This window comes from Sturnira hondurensis, unplaced genomic scaffold (genome assembly GCF_014824575.4).
Source record: "Sturnira hondurensis isolate 20B ecotype Veracruz unplaced genomic scaffold, ASM1482457v3 Scaffold0008480, whole genome shotgun sequence".
Lineage (NCBI taxonomy): Eukaryota > Metazoa > Chordata > Mammalia > Chiroptera > Phyllostomidae > Sturnira > Sturnira hondurensis.
Window position 1 is genome coordinate 2,051,484 of NW_028081111.1, and position 26,148 is coordinate 2,077,631.

General features: G+C 42.9%; 1 protein-coding gene across 4 annotated transcripts; it reads right to left on the reverse strand.

Moving 5' to 3' along the window:
* Positions 1 to 25,724, reverse strand: LMAN2L (lectin, mannose binding 2 like). 4 transcript variants are annotated; one of them, XM_037055025.1, is made up of 9 exons: positions 25,509 to 25,724; positions 24,190 to 24,308; positions 21,267 to 21,384; positions 20,179 to 20,261; positions 5,264 to 5,296; positions 4,152 to 4,313; positions 3,953 to 4,067; positions 798 to 917; positions 1 to 481 (listed from the first exon to the last, which is right to left on the reverse strand). In XM_037055025.1, exons 1-9 carry the CDS (start codon positions 25,699 to 25,701, stop codon positions 339 to 341), a joined length of 1,086 nt encoding a protein of 361 aa, XP_036910920.1. In that variant the 5' UTR covers positions 25,702 to 25,724; the 3' UTR covers positions 1 to 338. The 4 variants fall into 4 exon arrangements, with proteins under 4 accessions (XP_036910920.1, XP_036910921.1, XP_036910918.1 ...); XM_037055026.1 differs by lacking the exon at positions 5,264 to 5,296 and having other exon boundaries at positions 25,509 to 25,704; XM_037055023.1 differs by lacking the exon at positions 1 to 481 and having other exon boundaries at positions 488 to 917; positions 25,509 to 25,704.
* Between the last annotated feature and the right edge of the window lie 424 nt (positions 25,725 to 26,148).

A 26,148-nucleotide genomic window follows, 5' to 3' on the forward strand; every position in this document is an offset into this window, starting at 1 on the left:
TCAAGGCAGCCAGGGCAGCGAAGCTCTTTTCTGTGATCTTGGCATCATAACGGCAGGTACTGTCTCCATCCTTCTGCGTACCCTGTAGACAGGCTGCAGGGAAAGGCACATCACAGAAGCGTTGCCCTGGGGTGGGTGGGCTTCCTGAACCAGAGACAGAGGACCCCAAGGATGACCATGGGAATACAGTGTCCCTGAATTTAAAGCTCCAGTGACAGAACAGAGTCCCTGACCAGCTGCCAGACACTGGAGAAGACTGATGGGCTATGTGCTCAGGATAGCGCCTGCTCCTCCCATACCTCATGGTGACAGCACAGGGCTGGTGGTCACAGAAGGGGTCAGTAGAAACGCTTTCGGCTCTGTTCCTGCCACTTGTTATAGAGTATGATCCCAATGACAATGGCAAATACAGAAAACACCAGAGAGAAGAAGACGATGAGGAAGAGGGCCAACCCACTCAGGGGTGGCAGAGGGGCTGTCACTGAGGAAGTGAAAGAGAAGAAAGTCAGCACCCGGGAGCCTACCCTACTGGGAAAGACCACCCAACAGGCTACTAATGCCCCAGGACCTGATGCCCATTTCTGGGAGCCAGAGCTCACTCTCCCTTTCCAGATGCTTTAATCTAAAATGAAGCAGCTGCTCATCTGTAACCTGAAGACAGAGCTCCACACACTGGAGCACTGTGCCAGTGCTTATTGGGCAGAGGAAGGACAGAGGGAAGTCGGCCCTGCGAGCCCGTCCCCAGTATTGCGACTCCTCTCCCACTGTGGGCTGCTTCCCAGGGTCCCTATGCTCACTCTCAGGCAGCTTCATGTTGTCCACCGAGGGTAAGAACACATCTCGATGCAGCTTCTCCTCTTCTGGGGTTCTCTCCACTGTTAATTCAAATAGCTTCAGGGAAATAATGTCATGGTTGTCTAAAGAAAAAAGAACAAGGGTTGCTCAAGCCCTCTCAAAAAGATATCTTAGAGTATCTTGGCTCAAGCTTCTGATTCACAGCTAACTAGCAATGACCTTGAAAGAATAATTGTGGCCTGTTTTCTCATCTAGTAAGAGTAAGGAACAGGACTATTCTATATTATTCCACATTGAAAATTTTTATCAACAAGCATTACCTACATAATTTACAAATTTAAAGATAATACAAGAATGAAATCCCCCATGATACGTAAAATGTTCCAGGACAGTAGTAAGAGGAGAATTAGCAGCACTGAGCTTCCCTTTGATGGGAATGACACACTTGTAAGACAGGAAAGGGCCTCCTGGTGGTAGCGGTTTGATGGCCGCTTGCCGGGCTCAGCTGTGGCACAGAACGAAACGTTCCCCTTCCTGACTGGGCCTAATGCTTTGTGGATCCTTGTAACTGTGATTCTGTATACCACAAATCTGAATGCCATAGAGCTAGCTCATGGCTACTTGGTTGGTTATCAGGGACTGGATTTCTTGCCATTTTTATTACTAGGATGGCATCTACACCTGCTTGGACTCTTAGAATCTTTAGAGAATCCCTAGACAGAAAAATCTGGATTTGCCTTCAATTAGATATTTTTACTGTCAGGGCTGAGTTTGATCCATGGACAGGATAAAAAGCTAGGGTAACACTCTCCACAATGTGGGGCACCAAAAGCTGGCACATCTGGAATGTGTCCCAACTGTCTCAGCATGTTCAACAATTTGCTGCATTAATGGTAAGATATCAACAAGAAAGACCTTAAGAAGATGACACAATTTCTACTGAGGGACAACCTATGGGCAGAAAACACAGACTTACTAACCTAGGCATTACCACCCAAAACCTTGAGCAAAGGACGCCTTAGGAAAAACAAAAATTGACTGTATTCTATCTGTTCATCTCTAACAGTTGGGAACAACTTCCCATTGAAAAGTACACCAGGAAGTTAACTCACAGGACCTAGAAACCCATAAATTCAAAGGAAAATTCAAAGTAGACAAGGACACCTCTTTCAACTTGAGTCATGTAACAGGATTGCATAGCAAAGATCTGAAGCTGGTGCCTCCTGTTTCTGAGCCACGGTGAGCTCTGTCCCACAGCTTCAGCCCATCTCACAGTCAGTAGAGCCTGGCTGCCCAAGTAGAAGGTGAGGGAAGACTGCTGCAAAGGGACACAGGGAACTTCCTGCAGTGACGGAAAGACTCTCTGTATCTTGACTGTTGGAGGTGAGGACATAGGTGTAAATATTTGTCAAAATCTTCAAACTATATACTTCTATTCTATGGAAAATACATCTCAATAAAGTTGAATCTTTAAAAAGCCAGAATTTTAAAAATCAGATTTCACTTTAGAGATCCAAGTTCCCAGTTTCTCTTAAAAAACTAAAGAATGGCCTGACTGAGCCCACATTTTCTCTTGGCAGTGATGCTGGAACCGAGCAGCTGCTGCCCATTCCCAGGAGTGTTTGCCTTTCTGCCAGAAGAAAATTCTGTTTCATATTAGCTTTATTCATAATAAGTTATGTATTTAAAAAACCATGCATTCAGTTCTTTACCTCTTCCCAAATAATGTTATGACTGGGGCTAAAGCCAAGGGGGAGAACAAGCAAATAAAGAGAAGCCACTGACCCCTGACGCACATGGCTCAGTTGGTTGGGTGTCATCCCACAAAGTGAAAGGTGGCAGGTTCCATTCTGGGTCAGGGCACATACCTGGGTTGCAAGTTCAGTGTCCTCCATTGGGGCATGTACAAGAGTCAACCAACAGAGTTTCTCTCCCTCTCTTTCTCCCTCCCTTCTCCATTTTTAAAAAAGATTTTACTTTTAGACAGAGGGGAAGGGAGGGAGAAAGAGAGGGAGAGAAACATCAACATGTGGCTGCCTCTCGAGCACCCCCCCACTGGGGACCTGGCTAGCAACCCAGGCATGTGGGCCGACTAGGAATTAAACCAGTGATTCTTTGATCTGCAGGCTGGTACTCAATCCACTGAGCCACACACCAGCCAGGGCTCTTCCCCATTCTTTAAAAAATAAATAATTTTAAAAAGAGAGAAGCCACAAATCTGGACAAGGAGAAAGAAAGTCCTAAAGAGCAGGGAAAGGAAAAGCAGCAGGTATCGCCAGTGCCATAACTGTCATGGCAGGTAAGACCCTCAGGGCAAATGGTCCAAAGAGCTGAAGAGCCCTGGCTGGTGTGGCCCAGTTGGTTGGAAACACCAACCATAGACCTATAGGAAACACTGTCCCATAGACTGAAAGATCACGGGTTTGATTCCTGGTCAGGACACATACATGCCTGGGTTGTGGGTTTGGCCCTGGTTGGGATGCGTATGAGAGGCAACCAATCAATGTTTCTCTCTCACATCAATGCTTCTCTTCCTCACTCTCGCCCTCCCTTCTCTCACTAAAGAAAAATAAAAGACCTGAAGAGGAAACAGAGCAAGGGCTGAGAATAGAGTGCCACACACGGCCAGGACACGGAAGTAACTTCCACTAGAAGAGTGCTAACTGCATGGCAGAAACACAGGTCCAGGACAGCATGTCCAGAGGGGATGGCTGGAAACAGGAGCATCTCCACATATGACATTCACAAGTCTGGCCACAAAGGAGGGCCTCAGTATCAGTCGGAAGAGGGATGGCAGAGTTACGGAGAAGCCTTGTTAAGAGACGGGAAACTGAGTACATTAGGAGGGGAAAGAGAGGAAGCAGACTAGAAAGATGGCACCAGAAACAGAAAAGCACAGAACTTAAAACACAGGCTGGAGAGGTGGCTCCACAAAGAGGCAAACTACTTTTCCATAGCTCTGTCTCCGGGGGCAGCTGTTTGAGGACACATAAGCCTGGGGTCTTAAGGAATCTGGGTATGGGAATGTAGGAAGATAAACACTCCCAGGATATCTGCTTCCCAGAGTTCTGCTGGTCTGACTCTCTCCTCTTAGAAGCCTCACCAAGGCCTGGCTACCAAGATGTGACTTCAGTTGGGGCAAATAAGAAGGCGATACCTGAAAGATCCCCCGTGATGGAGGAGGTGCCAAAGTAGTAACCCCGGGGCAGGCGGACCCCTGGCACTTCAATGCAGTCCCTCCACTCATGCTTGCCATCGATGTCCATCATTATCTAGAATAAAAAGAAGAGAGAAATCAGGGCCAGGCCATGGGAGCGGGAACCAAACAGCCATGTTGGTCTAGAACAGAGACTCACCGTCAAATGCCTCTTGACATAGCGAATCACAAGGAAGGTGTCATAATGGAGGTTTCGGACAATGGCCGTACAGCCCCCCAGCTCCGTTGGCCGCCCATCCCGCTCATGATCATAGCTGAGGGAACCATTGTTCACCATGGCTGAGATGTAGGGGAACACCCGCTAGGAAAGTAGAGAAGGAGAAGCAGAAGACAGTAAGGAAGTGCTCCCTGGAATGCCTGCGCACATCGTTAACAATTCACTAGAACACACTAAAAGGATATGGCCCAGTAAGCGACTAAACTCTGTACCTGACTTCGGCTCCTCTACGGCTCTGGAGTCTGACTCGTACCTCTTCCCAGAGATAACCATTTTGCACGGGTATTCTGCCCCAGACTAGTGGCTTCCTTTTTATGTGTATGTACCTATCTACCCACTGCCATGTCAACTTCTTGAATAAAACAATAATTTATTATGCTACTTTATGTGTCTCCACCGAGGCCCATACCCCCCAACCCTACCCCGCCAGAGTAAGCGTTTTGTACACAACAGGTATTCTGAAAATACCTGTTTGATCAGGGAAATCTTTCCATTCAGGATAGCTCCTTTCAAATTCTAAAATCCTATGAGCAGATAATGCTGAATGGATTAAGACTCAGAAAGAGTACTGCCAGAACCAGACTGCTGGATGGTGTTCTCCAGCCAAGATGACTGTTCTTAACCAAAAAAAAATCCAGCCCATTTAAGCTTCATGGCACACAACTTCCTCCAATAATACACAGGGCAAAGTTCTTCCACTGCAGGTTTCCCCATATCCTACCCATTTCCCCACCTACTTCAGAGGCCCTCTCTCTAACAGAGTTGTAGGAGAAAATTTTTCCTTAGAAATGGTAAGCTAACCATTCCAGAGCAAGCCCAGTGCCAGGCAGTGTAGATGAAGGGAGAGGTCATATGACACATGCCACTCAATGAATTCCACAGTCCCCAACAGTCAACATGCAAGGAGATGGAGCACTCAAAATCAGAGACTCGTGACTCTTGAGTCAGTAGCCACATGGATACTTAACAGTAGCAAATGTTGGATGAACACACAGGGAATAAAGGGTGACCATGGTGGATCAAAAACTGAGTACCTGGACTCCTGGAGAATATCGCCTCTTCTGGGCCTGAGAGAGTCCAACGGGTTTAAAAACGAGAGGGCACAGAAGATGGGAGACCAAGTCAGAAAGAAACAGCCATGGAAGAGCCAAAACCCAGCTGTGGTGGATAAGCAAACGAATCTCAACCCCAAAAAGACATTTAGAGTCTATGAAGGGCATTTAAGTCCTTATGCTCCTAAAAATTATAGGCAAAAATACATGCACTGGTGCTTGTACATTTTCTGAAGGAGGGCATGTTACTATCACCAGATTTTCAGAGGTCCTCTAGGAAAACCTGAAGCTCAGGACCTAATGTCCTGAAGCTTTCAGAAGCTTTATGAAACACACAGCATTACACCATTCAAACAGTCCCAATTAAGGGAGTCAGGAGATCAGGCCATGGGTTTGTACCCAGACAGCAGTATTTCCATAGCAAGGAGAGAGACAAGAATGCCAAATAGGGCTGAGTTCTTCCAAAGTGAGGATGTCCTTTGCCCTGACTGGTGTGCTTAGTGGGTTGGGCATCATCCTGCAAATCAAAAGGTCGCCGGTTCGATTCCCAGTCAGGGCACATGCCTGGGTTGCAGGCCAGGTCCCCAGCTGGGGGTGTGCGAGAGGCAATGGATCGATGGTTCTCTTGCACAATGAAATCTCTCTCCTTCCCTTCCCCTCTCTATAAAAATAAAATCTAAAAAATAAAAAGATGTTCTTTACTTTGTAGGATCTCAGAATACAGCAAATGCCTGACATGTATACAGCCCAGGACTGGAGAGACTGAAATTAACACTAATCCTAAGGGATCATTTACCCTCTAGTTGGGCCTATGGACATATATTTCTAAAGAGCTGTTGCCACTCTAACCTACACGTTGGCAAGGAAAAGCTCCATGGGAGTGTTGCAACATGACAAATAGCTCAAGGGTATTTAGTTTTGCTCCAGAAAACTGCTACACTTCTAGCACCAAGATCCCAATGGACAGTCAGCACAGTCCTGCCCTGAAATAAAGGTGTGTGAGAGTGTACAGCCCAAAGCACTTCTTTCTCTAACGCTTCCTGAGCACCTATTACCAGCCAGGCAGTATTCCAGATGCTTTGAGTTTGATGGGAAACAACATTGACAGGTACCTGCTCTCATGGAGCTGACAACAGAGTGAAAGAGACAAATGATAATAAAATTTCATACAATGATAAACACTATGATGAATACTATGATGAAGAAGTGACACAACAGAGATTGATTAGGAGTCAAAATCTAAGCTGAGGCCCAGAATGTTAATTAGAGGGAGTCCCCCAAAAGCAGCATGAGTTTGGCACATTTGTAGAAGACATGGGTGTCTGAAACTAAGCTAGTGAGGAAGAGGCTGGTGTGAGCTGAGGCAGAAGCCAGATCCCACTGGGCACTAGAGGCCACAGTAAGGAGTTCAGGGTGGCCTCAGAGCAGCTCTCAGCTGTTTTCCTCTCAAGCTGCTGGTGGAATACACACAGGGCTATAGCAAGAGATTAAATAATCAGGGAAGGATCAAACTGCTAACAACTACTCTCTACAACTACAATCTAGGATAGCTATTTAAACCACTGCCACAAGAATTTTGAAAACATGCAATACCTGCCTATTAAGTCAGGGGCACTGACCTCTTTTGTCAAATAAGAAAAATGACAACAGCCAACACAACAGTAACCATCTGGTATGAATAAATCAAACTTATACCTATTTTTTGGTCAGGTCAGCCAAAAATACATTTTGTGGTGTGCAGAGTTTTAGTAATTAAGTTTGCGTGTGCCATGAGATGGATAATGTTGAAAATTGCTGATCTGGAACAACAGATTTGTGAGTGTGCTTATCAAACATTTTACAGAAATGGGCTTGACAAGAAAGCTGCTAACTTCAGGGGCCAGTGAAGAAAAGGAAGGAATTAAAAATGTCCCGGGGAGTTCTGATGATCCCAAGGCTGGTGTGGCATCCAGCTATGAAGTCAGAGGTAACTTGGTCCTCAGGATTGCCTGGGGGAGCTTTTCGGCTGTACATACCTGTGTGTCCCTCAGTCACATAGTCTTGTTCAGTAGGTCTAGAGTAGGGAACAAGTTTATTTTTTAAAAAGCAGCATAAACAGCCAAATTTAAGAAACACTAGACAAAGCCCCACAGCTTTAGAGCTGAAATCTGTCTCCTTCAGCAACTCATGTGCTAGTCTAGTCAAGGACTGTCTAGTGCAGGGACTGTCTAGTGCAGGGGCTTTGTCTAGTGCAGGGACTTTGTCTAGTCCCTGCACTAGACAAAGCCCCACAGCTTTAGAGCTGAAATCTGTCTCCTTCCGCAACTCATGACTTAGCTTCCAACTTTGCCCCTCATATTATTAGTAATTATTTGAATGCATCTTATTTCCTATGCCCAGGCAGGAGATCACGAAGTGTTTCTAGGGCACCCACTAATATCACACAGTGGCAATTTCCTTTCCTTGGAAGGCAGCCTATATGTAGCTGGAACGGAAGGCTGAAGAATCACACTGACTCAGGCAAAGGCAGAAGTTTCATTCCTAACCCAAGAGTCACCAAAAAATGAGGAACTCCTGCTGTTGTACAAATAGCTCTCTGTAGGGTGGGGAAATGCTTTCTCATTTTTGTACTGCAAGGCCACTGAAAAAAGTTCTCTAAATATAATTGTACCTTTAGTACATCTTGATTGAAAGGAGACCCGTGAACTTAGGGATTTATGGACCATTACTAAAATGCCACAAGTCTGAAGCACATGAGCTGTGAACAATGCAGAGAAAAAAGCAAACATGGCCTCTGTGACTAGGGAGAGCCGGGTGCCAACTGTGCTCAGACAGACCACTCCAGGCTCCATAATCTTGGGTGAACTCCATTTCTGAGGGTCTTATCTCCTCAGTAGAAGCAGGGAAAACAACGCATAGCTCACAGGGTTAGTTACGAAGATGAAATGAGACATGAAAAGCATCTGGTACAGTGTCCCGCATTCAGGAGAGAGTCAAAAAATGTTCATTCAATCTATAACTAAATGGATTTCTAGACAGAAACCCTGTTCACAGGTGCTTGTATATAAGCACACAGCCAAATGCACATCATTTAGAACAGTAATTCCCAGACCACTGACTTGTCATGGGCCAGTAAATCTCTAAAAATATTTTGGGGGTTAATGGGTTTGTCTTTGTTACTTTTCTGACCTATTAAATACAATAATGACAAAATAAGCAACCATCTTTATAAGCATCAATTTTTTATGAACATCATTTTTAAAAGGACATTTTAATATCCCAAAAAGAACTATACAATGTCATAATAAAACATTTAGCATCTATGAAAAGTAACCTGTACTCTCTAAGACCAGTGAAACTGTCACAAACCAACATGAGCTCATGAACTTGGGAGCCCTTGGGAGCCACTTTCTAGGGCAGTTTTTCCAACTAAACCATCCTGTAGGTGAGTAAGCTGGCTAAGTTTGCTCTCTCAACCTAGATAGATATGAAGAAAAGCAAGGCAGGAGAGAACAGAGCCACACTTGCTACTGCCAACATATCTGCAGAATGGCCCTTGTGAATGTCACTTAGTAGTGACAATAGTAGCCAGCATTTTCTGAGAGCTTACTCTGTGACAGGCACCGAATCAGTAATGTGCACTTATGCATAGGGCTGTAGTATGGCAGCCCCATTTCACAGAAGAAAATGTGTGTAAGAGAACACAGGTACTGAGTAGTGAGACCAGGGTTGGAAACAGGTAGTCTGGCCCCAGAGTCCTGGCTCAGTTACTCAGTGAAAACTACACTGCTCTCCGTATCTACCAATATGGAAAATCACTTAGTATATACTACGAGATACAAAAAAACCACCAAAACCCAAAACCCAAAAAACAAAAAACACCAAAACACCCAAAACCCCCAAAAACCCCTAGGTCTCCACCCTGAAACACAGAGAAATATTCGAGAATGATTCCAAATTAAGGGAAAGACAGACTTAACAACTGAATGCAACATAGCATCTGTGATCTTCTTGTCCCTTAAAGGACACACTTGAGCAACTGGTGAAATCTGAATAAATTCAGTAGATTAGGTAATAGTATTGGTATCAATATTAAGTTCCTGATTTTATCACCGTGCTGTGGTTATATAAGAGAATTCCTTGTGTTTAGGAAAAACAAGTAAAGTATTTAGGATTAAGAGGACATCATGAAAGCAATTTACTCCTAAGTATTGGGACAGTTCAGAAAAATAAACAGACACAGACCGACAGGCACACACAGAAGTTAAAGAAAAGGCAAAGCAAATGTAGTAAGAAATTAACATTTTGGGGAATCTGGGTAAAGAGCACGCCTAATTCTTTGTTGTATTATAATCTCTGTAAGTATGAAACTGTGTCAAAATTTTAAAAAAATTAATCTGAATCTAGTATTTGCCATATTCTCAATTTTTTAATGTATCAAACAAATTTTAAGCCCTGGCTGGTGTAGCTCAGTGGATTGAACGCGGGCCTGCGAACCACAAGATCGCGGTTCGATTCCAAGTCAGGGCACATGCCTGGGTTGCAGGCCAGTTCCCAGCAGGGGACTCACAAGAGGCAACCATACATTGATATTTCTCTCCTTCTCTCCTTCCCTTCCCCTCTAAAGATAAATAAATAAAAATATTTTAAAAAAATTTTAAGTGGAAGTTCAAGAAAACAGTATGCTCATGTAATGCAATGCCTTATTTTTAAAAAGGTTTTGTACATTTTGCTTTTGTTTTAGCCTTTTCTGATTTTTCTATAATGAGCTTTTATATAAAAATAAGAACAGACAAATGCCTCTTCTACAGCATCTCCTTTCATGCCTCCATCTGACCCTCCCCTTGGATCACTAGTGGAACACACTGTCACTTCTACAGACATTTTTCAGGCTTTCAGAACAATGTAAGTTGCTGGTCCTACAGCAATCTCCTCCCAGTACCCTTTAGGCAGGACTCTAGATACAAAGATGACAGGATAACTCAGCAATACGCCCCCTGCTCCCTCAGCCCCCAAACTACTGCTAACTTATCCGAGGGACTCTGTCCCTAAGTTTGAAAGCTCCTCAACTGAGGACACATGAAAGGGGTGAAACCAGCCAGACGACTGCCTGGAAGACTTTCACATTCATGAACATTACCATTATATCTTAAACTAATGGGATGATTTTAATCCCACTTATTTTAGTTGTGACCCCACTAGAACAAACCCATATAATGTAATTTGAGGACTTCAATAAGAAGTATTTTAAAATCAGAAACCATTAAACTTGAGGTATGCCCAAATGCCAAGCACTAAAGTTCATAACTCATCTACCCTGATTACAATTGCCAAGGTTCAGAATCCAGCCTGATATATATGCCTCCATTTCACTGCTGCCCATCAGTCTGATAGTAGGTGAGTATGTCTTGTTAATGAGAAGATCTTGTCTACAGTCCTACTTTGGGGAGTTCCCAACCCTCCTAAAATTGTATGTAAAACCCGCTGTGTACCTGTATCTTTCAGTGAGCCAACCACTTTTGTCATATTCTTAAAAGGGTCAAAACCGAAAGGTAAAGACTAACCCATAGTTAAGCATGGGTTCTTGCTTTCTTTCTCCTTCCTCCCTCCCTCTTTCAGTTTCAGAAAAGAGACATTACCTTCTCATCTTCTCTCAATTCCAGCAGAAAGCCATACATTTCTATTTCCCTTGAAAACTACCTCTTACCAAAGCTCAGCTTCAATGCCTACTCATATCAAAGTCTCAATACTGTCCCCACCTATTTTCCAAGAGTATCTTGGAAAACACTACCTCACCTGAGACTGAAACAAAAAGCCTAAATCAGCCCTGGCTGGTATGGCTCAGTGGATTGAGCACTGGCCTGCAAACCAAGGGGGTGCCAGTTCGATTCCCAGCTAGGGCACATGCCTGGGTTGCTTGCCAAGTCCCCAAAATGGGGCACATGAGAGGCAACTGCACATTGGTATTTCTCTCCCTCTCTTTCTCTCTCCCTTTCCCTCTCTAAAATAAATAAATAAAATCTTTTAAAAAACAAACAAAAGCGTGAATCACATCCATGTTGGATGACAACAGAATTTCAGAAGTTAATGAAGTTCCTTTGATAATGTAAAGATTCTCTCTGCCAACAATACAGACCAAGAGGGTCAGTGTCTTCAAGGAGGGAATGTGTTTTTACACTGGATGGCACAGTACTGTTAATTTTTTTTGCAGCTTCAAAGGAGGAAAAAATTATCACAGTAAAAACATAGGATATGCCGCAAACTCAACTTCCAAGCTGGCCACAGCCGGAAAGAGCAGTGAGCTTTCTCCCCACTCTCCTACCACTCGCCTCACCTCCACAGAGTGAGGAGGCCCCAGTGTCTGCCTCTGGGAAGAATAAGGGTCAATCAAGGCTGCAAAGGGCTGCACTTTTGAGCTCTCCTTCCAGAAGGTCTCCATCATCTTACTCTTGTTTCAACTGAAAAAGACACCTCACTCCAAGAGTTCCCTGAAACTTTTCACCAAAATCTGGGCTCTCATGAGGAACCATGACCATCAGATGACTTCACAGAGCTGAGAAAAGATGATCAAGCCATGCTTTAATCAAAAATTTTAACAAAACAGCAATACTGTGATATAATTCACACACCACACCATTCACCTATTTGAAGTCCATGATTCATTGGTTTTTAGCATATTCAGAGTTAAGATAATTGTTACCAGCATGAATTTTAGGACATTTTCATTGCCTCAAAAAGAAACCTTGTGTCCACTAGCAGTTACTCTCCCCACTCCCACCCTCTAGCCCAGTCTCAGGCATCTACTCTTCTACTTTCTGTTCCTAGATTTGCCTGTTGTGGACAGTTCATACACATGGGATCATAAAATGTCATCTTGTTGTTGGCTGGCTTCTTTTACTTAGCATATTTTCAAGGGTCATCCACACTGGAGCACATATCAATGCTTCTTTTTAATGCTGAATAATACCCCACTGTAAGGATATATCATATTTGTTTATTCGCTCATCTGAGCGGTTATCATGAATAATGCTATGAATATTCACATGAATGTTTTCAGGTAGACATGTTTTCATTTCTCTTAGCTAGATAACTAGGACTGGAATTGCTGGATCATATAAACTCTGTTTAATCATTTGAAGAACTGCTCAACTGTTTTCCAAAACAACTGCTCCATTTTACATTCCTATCAGCAGTGCATGAGGGTTCCAACAACTCCACAGGTTTAGCAACACATTATAATCTGATTTTTCTGCTTTAGCCGTGTGAGTGTCAAGTGGCATCTCATTGTGGTTTTCATCTGTGTGTCCCTATTGGCTAAGATGTTGAGCATCTTTTCCTGTGTTTATTGGTCATCTGTAAATCTTCTTTGGGAAAATACCTATTCAGATGTTTCAGCAATTTTTTAATTGGGTTGTCTCTTTCATTATTGGAGTATATCTAGAATAAAGAACTATGACAAGTTTCTGATCAGGAACTTGTCATAGTTCTTTTACAAGTTCTATTACATTTATAATTTACATTTATTTTCTCCCAGCCCGTGGGTTGTCCTTTCACTTCCTTGATGGTATCCTCTGAAGCACATTTTTTGAGTGAAGTCCAATTTATCTATTTTTTTCTTTTGTGGCTTTTGTTTTATTTTTAAAAAAATATTTTATTTATTTATTTTTAGAGAGGGGACAGGAAGGAGAAAGAGTGGGAGAGAAACATCAATGTGCTGTTGCCTCTCATGGGTCCCCCACTGGGAACCTGGCCTGCAACCCAGGCATGTGCCCTGACTGGGAATCGAACCAGTGGCCCTTTGCTTCACAGGCTCGCGCTCAATCCACTGAGCTACACCAGCCAGGGCATTGTGGCTTTTGTTTTAGATGTCAAATCTAAGAAACCATTGCCTGCTCCAAGGTCATAAAGAATTAACCCTAATTTTTTCTAAGAGTTTTATAGTTTTAGCTTTTACTTTCAGTTCTTTGATCCACTTGAGTGTATGGTGTGGGGCTGGGGAAACTTCATTATTCTCCCTGTAGGTATCCAGTTGTCCCAATACCATTTGCTGAAAAGATGATTCTCTCCCCACTGAATTGTTTTAGCCTCTTTCTATCAAACATCAATTGCTCAAAAAAGTGAGGATTTACTTCTGAAATTTCAATTGTATTCCATTAATCTACAGGTCTGTCTTTATGCTGATACCACACTGTCTTATTACCATAACTTTGTAGTAAGTTTTCTAAATTATAACTTATTATGCTATTACTGTTATCGTGATTCTCTCCCCTTTGCCCTCCTCCACCCAGCACCCCCTACTCCCTCAAGCAATCCTCTCGCCATTGTTCATGTCCATGGGTCACGCGTGTTAAGTTCTTTGGCTAGTCTTTTCCTACATTGCAACTGCCTATGGGTTTTGGTTTTTTTTAAAGATTTTACTTATTTAGTTTTAGGCAGAGGGGTAGGGAGAGAGAGGGAGCAGGCAAGAAACATCGATGTGTGGTTGCTTCTCATGTCCCTCCCCAACCTACTGGGACCAGGCCTGCAACCCAGGCATATGCCCTGCCTGGGAATCACAGCAACCCTTTGGTTCACAGGCTGGAGCTCAATCCACTGAGCAACACTGACCAGGGCACCTATTTGTACTTCTTAATACTCACCTTCCCACCCATTCTTCCCCTCCCTCCTCCCATCTGGCAACCACCTGGTAACTTCTTTTCTTGTGCTGCTTTTAAGAGTCTCTCTTTAACTGGAGCAACAATTTTAAAAAGTCAAAAAAAAAGCAGTTAGCAAAAAAAGTCTCTCTTTAATCTTTGGCCTTTTAAATATGATGTGTTTTGGAGCAGGTCTCTTTGCACCCATCATAATTGGGACTCTCTGTGCTTCCTGGACTTTCATGTCTATTTCCTTCACCAAATTAGGGAAATTCTCTTTCACTATTTTTTCAGATAGATTTCTAATTTCTTGCTTTTTCTTCTCCTTCTGGCACCCCTACGATGCAAATGTTGGCTCTCTTAAAGTTGTCCCAGAGGCTGTTTCTACTACCCTCATTTTTTTAATTTTTTCTTCTTGTTGTTCTGATTGGTTTTTTGCTTCCTTATGTTCAAATCATTGATCCAATTACCAGCTTCATCCACTCTACTGTCATTTCCCTGTAAACTGTTCTGTATTTCAGTTAGTGTATCCTTCATTTCTGACTGGGTCTTTTTTATGCTGCCAAGGTCCTAAGTTCCTTGAGCATTCTTACAGTGTTTTGAATCCTGCATCTGATAGATTGCTTATATCCCTTTCATTTACCTTTTCCTGGAGTTTTAATCTGTTCTTTCACTTGGGCCGTGTTTGTCTCCTCATTTTGGCAGCCTCCCTGTGTCTGTTTCTATTGCAGCTGCTTTGACTCCATGTGTCGGTAGTGTGGCCAATATAGTAGGTGTCCTGTAGGGTCCAGTGGCACAACATCCCTTATCACCCATGCTGGGTGCTTAAGGTATACCCTTTGTGTGGGCTGAGTACACCTTTCCTATTGTAGTTGAGCCTTAGTTGCTGTGGGCAGATCAATGGGAGGGATTTACCCAGGCCAGTCAGCTTCAAGGATTGGCTGTGACCACTCACCACCAACCTCTGCCTTCCATGGAGGATCAGCTGTGCAGGGGCAGGGTGGTGGTGCTCCAATGTGGTCTGTAGCTGTCCACTGGATATGTTGGCCATGGGGTTTCCCAGGTGGTGCAGACCAAGGTCAGTCCCCACCTGTGTATTGCCCAAGGCCACCCTGCCTGAGCTATAAAGCAATCTGGCTGCCACTAGAGCTCACTGAAGGGCAACTGTTGCCTGTTGGATAGAATTCAGGAGCCAAGACCAGCCATTCTTCTGGAAAAGCAATTTGGGTGGGCCTGTGAGATGAATGGGGCAGAGCCTCCGGGGATCTCCAAGGTGGGTCAGTGTTACCCTGGTTGATGGAGTCTCAGATATGCCACCAGCTTAACGGTTCTGTTGGGAGGGGCGGAGATTTAGCAAAGGGACACTGCTATACTCACCTTGATGCCCGACACTTCAGTTTCTCCCTATATGCCACTGATGTCTAAGTGAATCTGTGTGTTGGTTCTTTACAAGGAGCTGCTTGGGGCTCTAGCAGTTTCTTCCACAAGAAACTGATTTCTTCCAAGAAACCCACTAGTTTTTGGAGCCAGAAGTTATGGGGACTTATCTTCCTGGCACTGGAATCCTGGGTTGGGGGTCCTGGTGTGGGTCTGGGACTCCTCACTCCTGAAATATCCCTCCTGAATTTTTATTCACATGGGTGTGGGACCAGCTTGTTCTGCATCTGTGTTCCTTTGACCAGTCTGAATGGATGTGGTTTCTTTACTTCCATAGTTAGGCTTCTATTCAGTGATTTCTGACATTCCCAAGTGATGGTTGTTTTACTTTTAGTTGTAATTTTGATGTGGTTGTGCGAAGACACAAGCCACGCCTGCCTACGCCGCCATCTTGACTGGAGTCTGTAGTAAGTTTTGAAATCAGAAAGTGTGAGTCCCCCAACTTTGCTCTTCTTTATTAAAATTATTTTGGCTATTCTGATTCTCTTGAATTTTTGTTGATCTTAGGATCAGCTTATCAATTTCTCAAATAAGCCAGCTAGGCTTCTGATAGGAATTGTATCAAATCTGTAGATTAATGTGGGGAGTGTCACCATCTTAACAATACTAAGTTTCTAATTCATGACCTGGTATGTCTTTCCATTTACTTACATCTTCTTTAATTTCTTTCAACAATATTCAGTTTTCAGAATATATGTTCTTTAAATTTATTTCTAACATTTTACTCATTTTGAATAATAGCATAAATGAAATTTTCTTACTTTCATTTTCTGATTGTTCAGTGCAAACATATAGAAATATGACTGATTTTTGTATGTTGATCGTGTGTCCTGCAACCTTGCTGAATTCATTTATTAGTTCTAAGTTTATGGGTTCTTTAGGGTTTTTGACATGCTGTCAACTGCAAGCAGAAATAGTGTTACTTCTTTCTTTCCAATCTAGATGTCTTCTATTTTCCTGCCTACTTGTGCTAACTAGACCCTCTAGGACTATGCTGAATAGAAGTGGCAAGAGCAGAATACTTTGTCTTATTCCTGACCTTAGGGGGAAACCTTTCAATCTTTTACAATTAAGTGTAATGTTATCTGGGGGTTTTCCAGATGCCCTTTACCAGGTTGAGGAAGTTCCCCTCTATTCCTAATCTGTTGAGTACTTTTCTTATCACAGAGGTATTACATTTTATCAAATACTTTTTTCTACATCTATTACTATGATCAAATGACTTTTGCCTTTTATTCTATTAATACAGTCTAGCATATTAATTTTCAGACATTAAACCAAACATTAATTCTTAGGATAAACATACTCAGCCATAGTATATAATCCTCTTCATATGCTGCTGGATTTGGTTTGCTAGTGTTTTGAATAGATTTTCCATCTATAATCATAAGAGATATTGTTCTATGGTTTTCTTGTGATATCCTTATCTAGTTTTAGTACCAGGGTAATACTAATTCAAGAATTAGTTGGTAGTGTCCCTTCCTTCTACACTTTGTAAGGGTTGGAGAAGAATTCTGTATTAATTCTACTTTATGTATTTGGTAGAACTTATCAGTGAAACCATTTGGTCCTGGGCTTTTCTTTGTGAATGATTTTAAATTACTAATTCAATCACTTTATTTATACAGATCTATACGGATTTTCTATTTTTTCAGGTATTATTTCGACAACCACTTATGATCTGGCAACCACAGTGCAGCACAGGTAGTACCCTGAACTCCCAAATACTGAAGCTCTTGACTTAATCACCTAAACAGCAATTCCTGTATTACTGGTAAGGAAACTAAGTGACTCTGGACAATCTGTCCTGATTTCAGATAGCTAAGCCAAAACTACTCATATGCTGAACTCCCGTCACCTCTTCTGAGATGTATTACTGGTTGCTAGCATTTTCCCAGTATTTCCTCATGAACAAACGTGCTACCAAGTGAGTTTAGCAACAAGGTCATGTACACTCTGGTGACAAGGAAACAAGAGACCAAAGCATGGTCCAATTATTCCACATCCCTCCTGTCAGCTCCTTGTCCTCCTCATCCAGCACACCTTCTAAACATGACATAACATCTGCAAGTTATTAAGAGGTACTGTACTTGTCACCTTCTCCTTATGTGCTGAAAATAATAAAGAAAATAATGAGGCTGAGATCACTAGAGTCAAACCCACTACCTGTGTGTCACAAGTTTTTTAGCCTTCTGGAGTTCAGTTTCTTACCCATCATGTACAGATAAAAATAATATATGCTGCAAAGTATATTTTTCATAAGCAAATAATAACTGTCAAAGTGCATGGAACAATAGCTGGCACCTTTACATATCATATCACAGTAAACGATGCTGCTAACAAAACACATCTAAGATAGTCCAGGTTGTTAGTATGTGGAAAGGAATACACTTTCGATCTTCTCTGCACTAAGAAGAAGCTCTAAGAACTGAAATCGCACAGATCACATGACAATAGTGAATGCCTCCATTCTCAAGGAAATCCACCCTTCAGAAGAAAACAGTGAGTGGGAGGTAACAGAGCATCATAATTAAAAGCACAATCTCTGGAATCAGGTGGACCTGTGTTCAAAATCTGACACCATCTTATATTGGTTGTTCTAAGACACTTAACTTCTCTAAGCTTCTGTTTACTCACTGGTAAAATGGGAAAAATAATACTGACTATAAGGAGATTTGATGAGGATTAAGATAGTACTTATAAAGTGCCTAGCACAAAATAACCAAAGTAATAAACAAAACTTTTATTGGTTTTTTAAAATTTAGTTTTAATTTTAAAATTTGTTTAATAAACAAAAAATTTAAGAAAAGACCTGATGTTGGTCGAGGGGTTCTCAATTCTGGTTATACATGTGACTCACCCGAACAGCTTTGAGACCTTTGGAAAGTAAGGTTGCCTAAATTTCACCTAAGACAAATGGAATCAGACTCTGAGGTTAGGTCTGGATATTAGCATTTTTAAATACTAGGTAATTCCAATGTGCAGTTAGGAGTCAGAACCACAATAGCTAGCCAGAAAAGAAGGCCCACTTTTTACCATCTGAAACTAACTGTTTTTATTAACAGCTACTATCCTTACAAAATAAGCTCATCGGATTTGCCCTCTCAAACCAGAATTACTAGTATCTGATGGTGAAGTGGAAGCCAAGACAGTATGAACAATTCATTTCTGGAAGAAACAGAGGCAGATTTAAAACTCTAGTTAGGCCCTGAAGCCTAGGCCTCTTATTCAGATACACTTCCAACTACTACTGCTTCCTCAGCACAGCCGCAAACCTAGTCATGATAAGCTCCTCATTAAAATCCTTTAATGCAGGTATGCATTATTCCATACTTCTTAATGTGAACACCATCCTTCAACATCTGGCCCAAGAGTGTGCGTGCTGAGGGTAAGTCACATACATGCAGACTGCTCTGGTGCTGGTCTAAATAGTCAAACCACCACTCACCCAAGGAGACAGTGTTCAATCTCAGTGGCCAGTTAACATGCTCAAGAGAGAACAGTGTTAATACAAAACAATGCAATGTGAATGGTGGCCCCCGGAATTGTGCACAATGGCAACACTGCTAGCTCTGTTCTTCTCTGTGGCCTCATCTCTTTCTGATTCCTCTTTTTTGTCCTTACAGTTGTTATCCCTTCTCTCACTTCATCACCTTAATACATGCTTTTTCCTCAATATGAAACACTGGTTCCTCATTCTGCAGACTTCAATGTAAATGTCACTTCCTGGAAAAAAATCTTCCCCAACAGCCACCACGATCACCAAAGTGCTGCCCCAGTTAGATGCTGCTGCTGCCTTCCTTCCACATCCCTGAGTGCCCCCCCCCCACCCCCGGGCAACATTCTCACACATCGGTGCTACTGAGTGCGAGGATCATGTTGGTCTTGCTCAAGATTCTCAGGGCCTGGGGATGGAGGAGTGAAGACGGACTCAGAAACAACTCTGGTAACTGACCCACAATAAAAGTTTATTCTTCTAACTCAGGTATCACTCTCCACATCCTCTAAGGCAAGCTCTGTGGAAAATGTTAAAAACTGTTGAATCTGGGTGTTGCATGTACAGTGATGTGTTCTTCTAATATTTTTACAAGTTTGAATATTTTAGGGCTTAAAAATAAAGTGAGTTCTACCTCCACTTCTAATCCTGCCTTTCTTGCTAAATATTATTCAGTTATAGGATGTCCAACAACAACCTGTCATAATCATTTTCCCACCATCTGATGGCAGGACCATTGGGTAGAGAGTACCAACCTGTTGCTAGCATAAGAAAGTACTAAAGAACCCTTACGACTTGCTAACAAAAAGAAAGAAGCTTCTGCCAAGAGCCAGATACTGGGTTCCCACAAAATCCTGAGATTTCATCCATTTCCTTTGATAGCCTTTCCTAGAGAAAAAGAGAAATGCTGTTCAGGTCTGAGAAGAGGAGGAAGAAAAGGATGCTGGAAAGGGTAAGCAAGCTGCAGAACAGAGCAGTGATCTATTACATCATCAGGGGAGCTTAGTTACATAAATTCAGCTTGCTCTGGTGCTGCTGGCCTAGCAGTCATATCACCAACTGGCCAAGCATGCTCACTTCCAGCAACCACCTAATGTGCCCAAGACAGAACACTGTTAACCCTGAAGAGAAAGCCCTCATTCAGACAGCCATTCCCAAAAGCCTACACACTGTAAATACCTCTCTCCAGTAAAAACCCTGACAAAGATATTAACTTTTGAAGTTTGGTAGATGAAGAAAGTAGAAGTGAACCCCTCACTTCCTAGACTCTCTGTTCCCTTCTGAACAGCATTCCTACAGCAGAGAACAGGGACGTCCATGTGGCTGACCTAAGCTCTGACACTTGCCATTACCTCTTGCTGCTTCTCCTCATTGGGGTAGGTGTCTACAAATACTCCCAGCCCCACAAATTTGTCCATGTTTCCAAACACAGGCCCTAGAGAGAGAGAACAGATGATGAACAATGAAAAAAAGTCAAGAGTTGAAATAAGAATAACATATCACTATGATGGAGAAAAAAGTAAAATTCAAATGACTCTCAGGTCTCAATTAAGATGAGAAAACACCCAGAAGAGTAACAAGCAGCCAATAAATAGCTATAGCTTCTACCGAAGGCGGGGGAAAGAGAAAAGGCCACTGCAACCTTGTTTAGCACTACATCTGCTCCCTGATCCCAACTAACTGCTGAGGGGCCCCTAAAGAATTCTGCTTCACAAACACTTGGTGACAACCATGCCCCTATGAGAGATCTGATTTCCCAGGTTTGACTTCTTGTTGCAAAAGAGATCAGGCTGAATCAGCTGGAGTTTGCCATCTGCTTGGGGCTCCCACACAACAGGGAAAAATAGACACTGTTTTCCTAACTCAGGAGTGCTGAGATCGGTCACTGTGAACACCCAGAAGGAACCTGCTCACCCAGTCATCAGTGTTCAGGAGGGCCAGTGCTTTCATCTAGTCAAGAGGCCAGGCCAGGTCACAGGAAAATCAGAAAGAACTAATAAGCAAGAATAGCCCCAGGATGAGTCAGATTTGGCTCCTTATGAGGATTCAGACCCCACTCTAGAGACTAGATAGGCCAGTCTGCACCCAGACATCAAGGGAGAGGAAAAATTGCTGGCATTGTGGGGACATACCCTTCTCAAAAAGAAGGCACATGAGAAAGCAGGTTGGGCCCTAACCAGTGTGACTCTGTGGGTTGGGCATCATCCCGCAAACAAAAAGGTCGCCGTTCCAATTCCTGGTCAGGGCACATGTCCCTGGCTGGGGGTGTACAAGAGGCAACTGATGGATGTTTCTCTTGCACTTTGATGTTTCTTTCCCTCTCTTATTCCCCTCCCCTCCTCTCTCTCTAAAAATAAACAAACAAAATCTTTATAAAAGAGAAAAAGAAAGAAAGCAGGTCATTTACCCCCTACACAAAAGCAATTCAGGGTCCCAATACCTGATTGCATCCGATCCTTTGTGTACCAGATTGCTAAGCCATCCCCATGCAAATTCTTCTTTCCTTGTCCATGGATTTTGAAGTGCACCTGCAATTCCCAGTCTCTCAGGAAACATGGCTAAAGTAAAAAACATATTGGGATCAATAAAGGGCATGAATGGGAAACCCCTCATCAGCAGTCTACAGACTAGAAAAATATACATGCAGGTAACATGAGGCTAAGGGTTAAAACTTGCTAAGTGCTTATGTCATAAAGTTAAATAAATAGAGCCATTCAACTGTATATGAGATTTAATGTAAAAAGTAAATAAACCTCCTAATTTCCTTCAACATCTCCCAATAGGAACAGTATAGTACTCTGAAGTGCGAACACATACGAGACCACCACATGAGGCTGCTATCATCCTACACAGATCCAGCAAAGCATTTCAGGCTGTAGAGTATGTGGCTAAAGTATCTCATCTGTAGCTTAAGAACACCTCTCTGACAGAAGTACTCTAAAAAGCTTGGATTTAAAGAAAGGTCAAAGCCTTATTAATTGTGAAAGAATAAGAAAAACAAAGTCATTTTACAAAAGTTTCCAAGAATAATTAAAGATGCTATACATACCTCTAATTAGTTAGACTTGGCTCTATAGCAAGCTAAGGGATAAGCTGGAGTTCCCATGAGGAAACATAAGTTACAGTCCCCCCAAACCTCATGCCTGTGGTCAGGAAGCATGAATGCACCAAAAGAGAACAACCCCACCCCCACAACAGGGACAGCTTCTGGAGGGAAAAACTTTAAGGAGGTGGAGCAAACCTTGGAAAAATGAAGAAGGAGGTAAGTACTCTAGTCTAACACTTTCTTTTTTAAAAATTATTTAAAAATTTTTTATTGTTGACACTATTTTGAACACTTTCAAGTAGAAACCATAGGGTAGGTATTTGGTTTAGAGAGGCTCCTGGTTAAAGTCCACCATGAAAAAAGACGAGAAGGAGGAGTGGACAGACCAACAGGATTCAGCCGAAGGTCCTCCAAATAGATTGTTCTGGCTCTCAAGCAACATATTGCTAGATCATTTTCAGTTTTCAGGTCAATTTCTGGGAAATCTTCCAAAAAGTGTTAAAATTGGGAGTACATGGTCCAAATGAAAGGAGTGCAGATACTTCTAAATTCACCAGTAAACCCTGAAATCTCCACGAGCTTACCCTATTCCAATGAACTCAGCCTCTGTGTTGTCATTCTGGGTTCTCATCTTTCTGCTGTTACATTTATATTTCAGGGCAAGAGTGGAATTCAGTGGCAGGGAGCTAATGGGTAGACATTATGGCCCTGGAAAGAGGGCAGGGTCAGAGGGGTTCACACTGACCCAACAGGGGTCTGCCACTTATCCTTGGCCTTGTGTAGCACAATGCTATATGGTTTTGCTCAGGACTATGTCTAATAGTGGTTCTGAAATTTTGTTGCACATTAGATTCACCTAGTCCTACAGCTTTAAAAAATCCCAATGGCCAAACCACATTCCATTCCAATTAAATCAAAATTTCTGGGGGTGGGATCCAGGTATCAACTCCAACAAACAGCCAAACTTGAGAACCACTGCTCAAACCAGTGCTTCCTATCCAAATAACTCAGAAACGAATCCCAAGGTTCTTTCTGATAGCCAGTTATCAAAAAATACAGGTTGCAGAAAATCCAAAAAAGAAAACTGGAAACTAGACTAGAATTGCTGCTAAGAGTTATGTAGAGATAGCTAGCAAGAGAGAAGCAAAGTACCTAGCCCTGGATACAATCATTTAGTAACCAAGAGACCTCCATCAATGAACCTTATAAGGGATATAGAACATAACAACATGCATTTCTATAACCATTTTAACTTTCCAAAGCTTTTTCATGTCTACTCTCATAACAACCCTAGTGGGCAAGTAGAACAAGAATTATGAAGGCGCATCTGACAAATGGAGAAACTGAAAACTGAGAGGTTAACTAACCTCCTAGGGCTCACAGTGGGTGTGTGATAAACAGCTAGATCTGGAACCCGAGTCTTTCAACTGGCAGCCTTTCAACTCTACTACCAGAACATGCCACCCTACACTCTGTCCAGGAATGAGCTCAGCCCTATAGTCTGGGTTAAGGGGCCAGCTTGTGCAAATGGCTCATGCAGAAACTTCTCTTCTCCCTATGCTCCTTTAATATTCGCTGCACATAACATGAACAGGAAGAAGAAACAGTGCTCTTTTCTGAGATTTAACTTATCTAAACCTAATGATAAAAAAAAAAACACAGAAAAGTGAGTTCTTAGCTTATGTGAACCCAAGAGAAAGTATTCAAGGATGACACCAAGGTCATTCCCAAAAGTAAAGCGGTTGTAAAAGACTTAGAAAGAGCCCTGGAAACCAGAAAGAAAGCATCATCTTACACTTGCACACAATCAGAACGCAGCCACACCAGTAATACCGTATGCGCTTCTTGACATCATACCTCAAGAAAGACAATGTAGCTAGAAAAGATCCAAAGAAGGACCAATAAAATGATTAAAATGAAAATAAAACTTAAAATTAGACTCCTCAAAGTAAAATTACAAAGAAGGGGAGGAAGAAACTGGAATGAAATTTGGGCTAAATTTAAAAGACAAATCTTCTACTTTACAAAGCAAAGTAACTAAACATGAGTTATTAACCTTCAAGAAGTCACACTATCAAGTCAATAAGGAATTGAAGACATTTCAGAAAACAGGATCAAAATGAGTTATTTGTTATAATTAGGGCAATAGAGAGCATTTCCCTGAATATCTGATTTCATTATGAAAGTCTCTGAAATGAAAACCCCTGATAAATACATAAGATAAAATACTGGAAATAAACAGTAAAATTAAGTCAATATTCCCTTGGTGAACTTTCTAGGATTTTTTGGGTCACCAACACAGGAGGAAGATTCTTACCATCCGGTTCCACAGGGCACCCTGTTTACTTTGCATATCTGGGGTAAGGCGGATGTATTGGGTCATCACCATGGCATTGCCCATCAGATTCCACAATGAGGAACTTCCAGTGCCCACACCTACATGGAGGAAGTAAATCAGCTCATACTTTTCAACACCAACTCATTCAGAAAGCCACCAGAAGGCCTTCCAAAAGCTGGAGTCATCATCTTTTTTTCCTTTCATGTCAATCTCCCACCTTCTGACATAAACTTCATATCCTTATGATTTTTACAGCTTCCTTTCACAAAGCCCTTCTCAAATAAAGACCCCAAAGCACATCAGAGTTATCACTTTATCCATGCCACAGTTAACCATTGCTCAAATCCATTCTTCCCTTTTTTGTGACTAAATTGTAGCACCATTAAAAAATAAATTCCCTAGTTAACCCAAAAAGAGCTTGATCCTCAGGCTTCTGGGGCTTAACCACCTTGTTTCTTTAAACAATCCAAGCCCGACTTCACCTGATACCTCAGACTATAAGCTCCCTGGGAGTGAGAACTGTGTCTATATAACCCACAGCATTAGCAGAGACCCACACAGAGGAGGCACTTCATGCATCTGCTAAGGGAATAATAATCACCCGTAACAGCAGTAGTAAGGGTGCTTAACGAATGCTCTTGCACTTGGAGTTTGTGTGTGTGTGTTTGTTTGCTGTCCTCCTACCCACACTCCAGTGTGGAAACTGGCTTGTGTCTGGCCATCTGCACTGATTTGGTCCTCTTTGCAGCAAAGTACACAAATTTTCTGGTTGATAAGCTAAGCCTAAGGGCCTATGAACCCTAAACAGAGCAAAGCTACCAGTCTCTTTCATCAGTAGGGTTTCTGGACTGGAGAACAGGTGTTTTAAACTGCAACAGATTCATCTTGTCTCAGTCCTGCCGAGCTCTGGCCTTCCATCCCCCGCCCCCATCCCCCCATCCCCCCCCCCGCCCCACTCGCAGTTCCCTCCCCTTCTCACATTCCTCCTGTCCAACACCGATTTCCCCTCCGTTCAGGCCTAGCCCTACCGGCTTCCGAGAGCCCAGTCACGACCTGCTGGAAGCACCCAGCGCTAAGTGAGGGGCAGTGCGAGGCGAGCCTCAGGGGGTAAGTGTGGAGGAAGGCTGACCCCTGCCCTGCAGGCCCGTGGCTCCCCAAAATGGCAGGAGTCCCCGTGGGGACCCCTCCCACTGGCAGTAGTTTCCGGAGCCACGAAGCCCGTCGTCGCCCGTCTATACCGAGGAACTCAGGTCCTGAAGCCCTCCCCAAGCACGACCACTTAGTCCTGGGCGCCTCACCCTGATAGGGCTTCGACAGCGAGTGCTCCCGTTTCAAGTACTCGAACGTCTGACCCGCCCCGACTTTTCGGGGCCCCTGCCCAGACCCCAACAAAAGAAAAAGGAGAAACATCCTGGACCCATCCCAAGCCAACAAACCCCGCCGCCACCGCCACTGCCACCACCACCCCGAGGGTCCTAAAGTGGCCGCCATCTTTCTCACCACTGTCCCTTCACCAAAACTCCACCCTGTTTCACAAGCCATTGGCCCATGGAACCATCTGCTCCGAGTTCCATTGGCTCTCGTCAATTCTCCGCCGCAGCAGGTGAGCATCTCATTGATTGGCTGGCTTGTTAGCAGTTGCCTTGCCAACCCAGGAAGGGGGCGTGGTCAAGTGCCTGGACTCCCTTATTTGTTTCTGTCGTGAGTTCCGCTGGGCTCACTGGTATATGTAGTGATTTTCATTTTGTCTTTGCAATCTGAAGAAAATTTAAAGAGATAAAATGGTTCTTCTGTTATCTAGACTAAATTTAAATGTTTCTTCCTGTCCCACGTTTTAACTTCTCTGCCATATCGGGACTGCGGAACTATCAGAAGGATATAGAACTGAAAGGAGAAACAGAAATTACACAATGGAAGTAGCTGGAAAATTATCAGGAA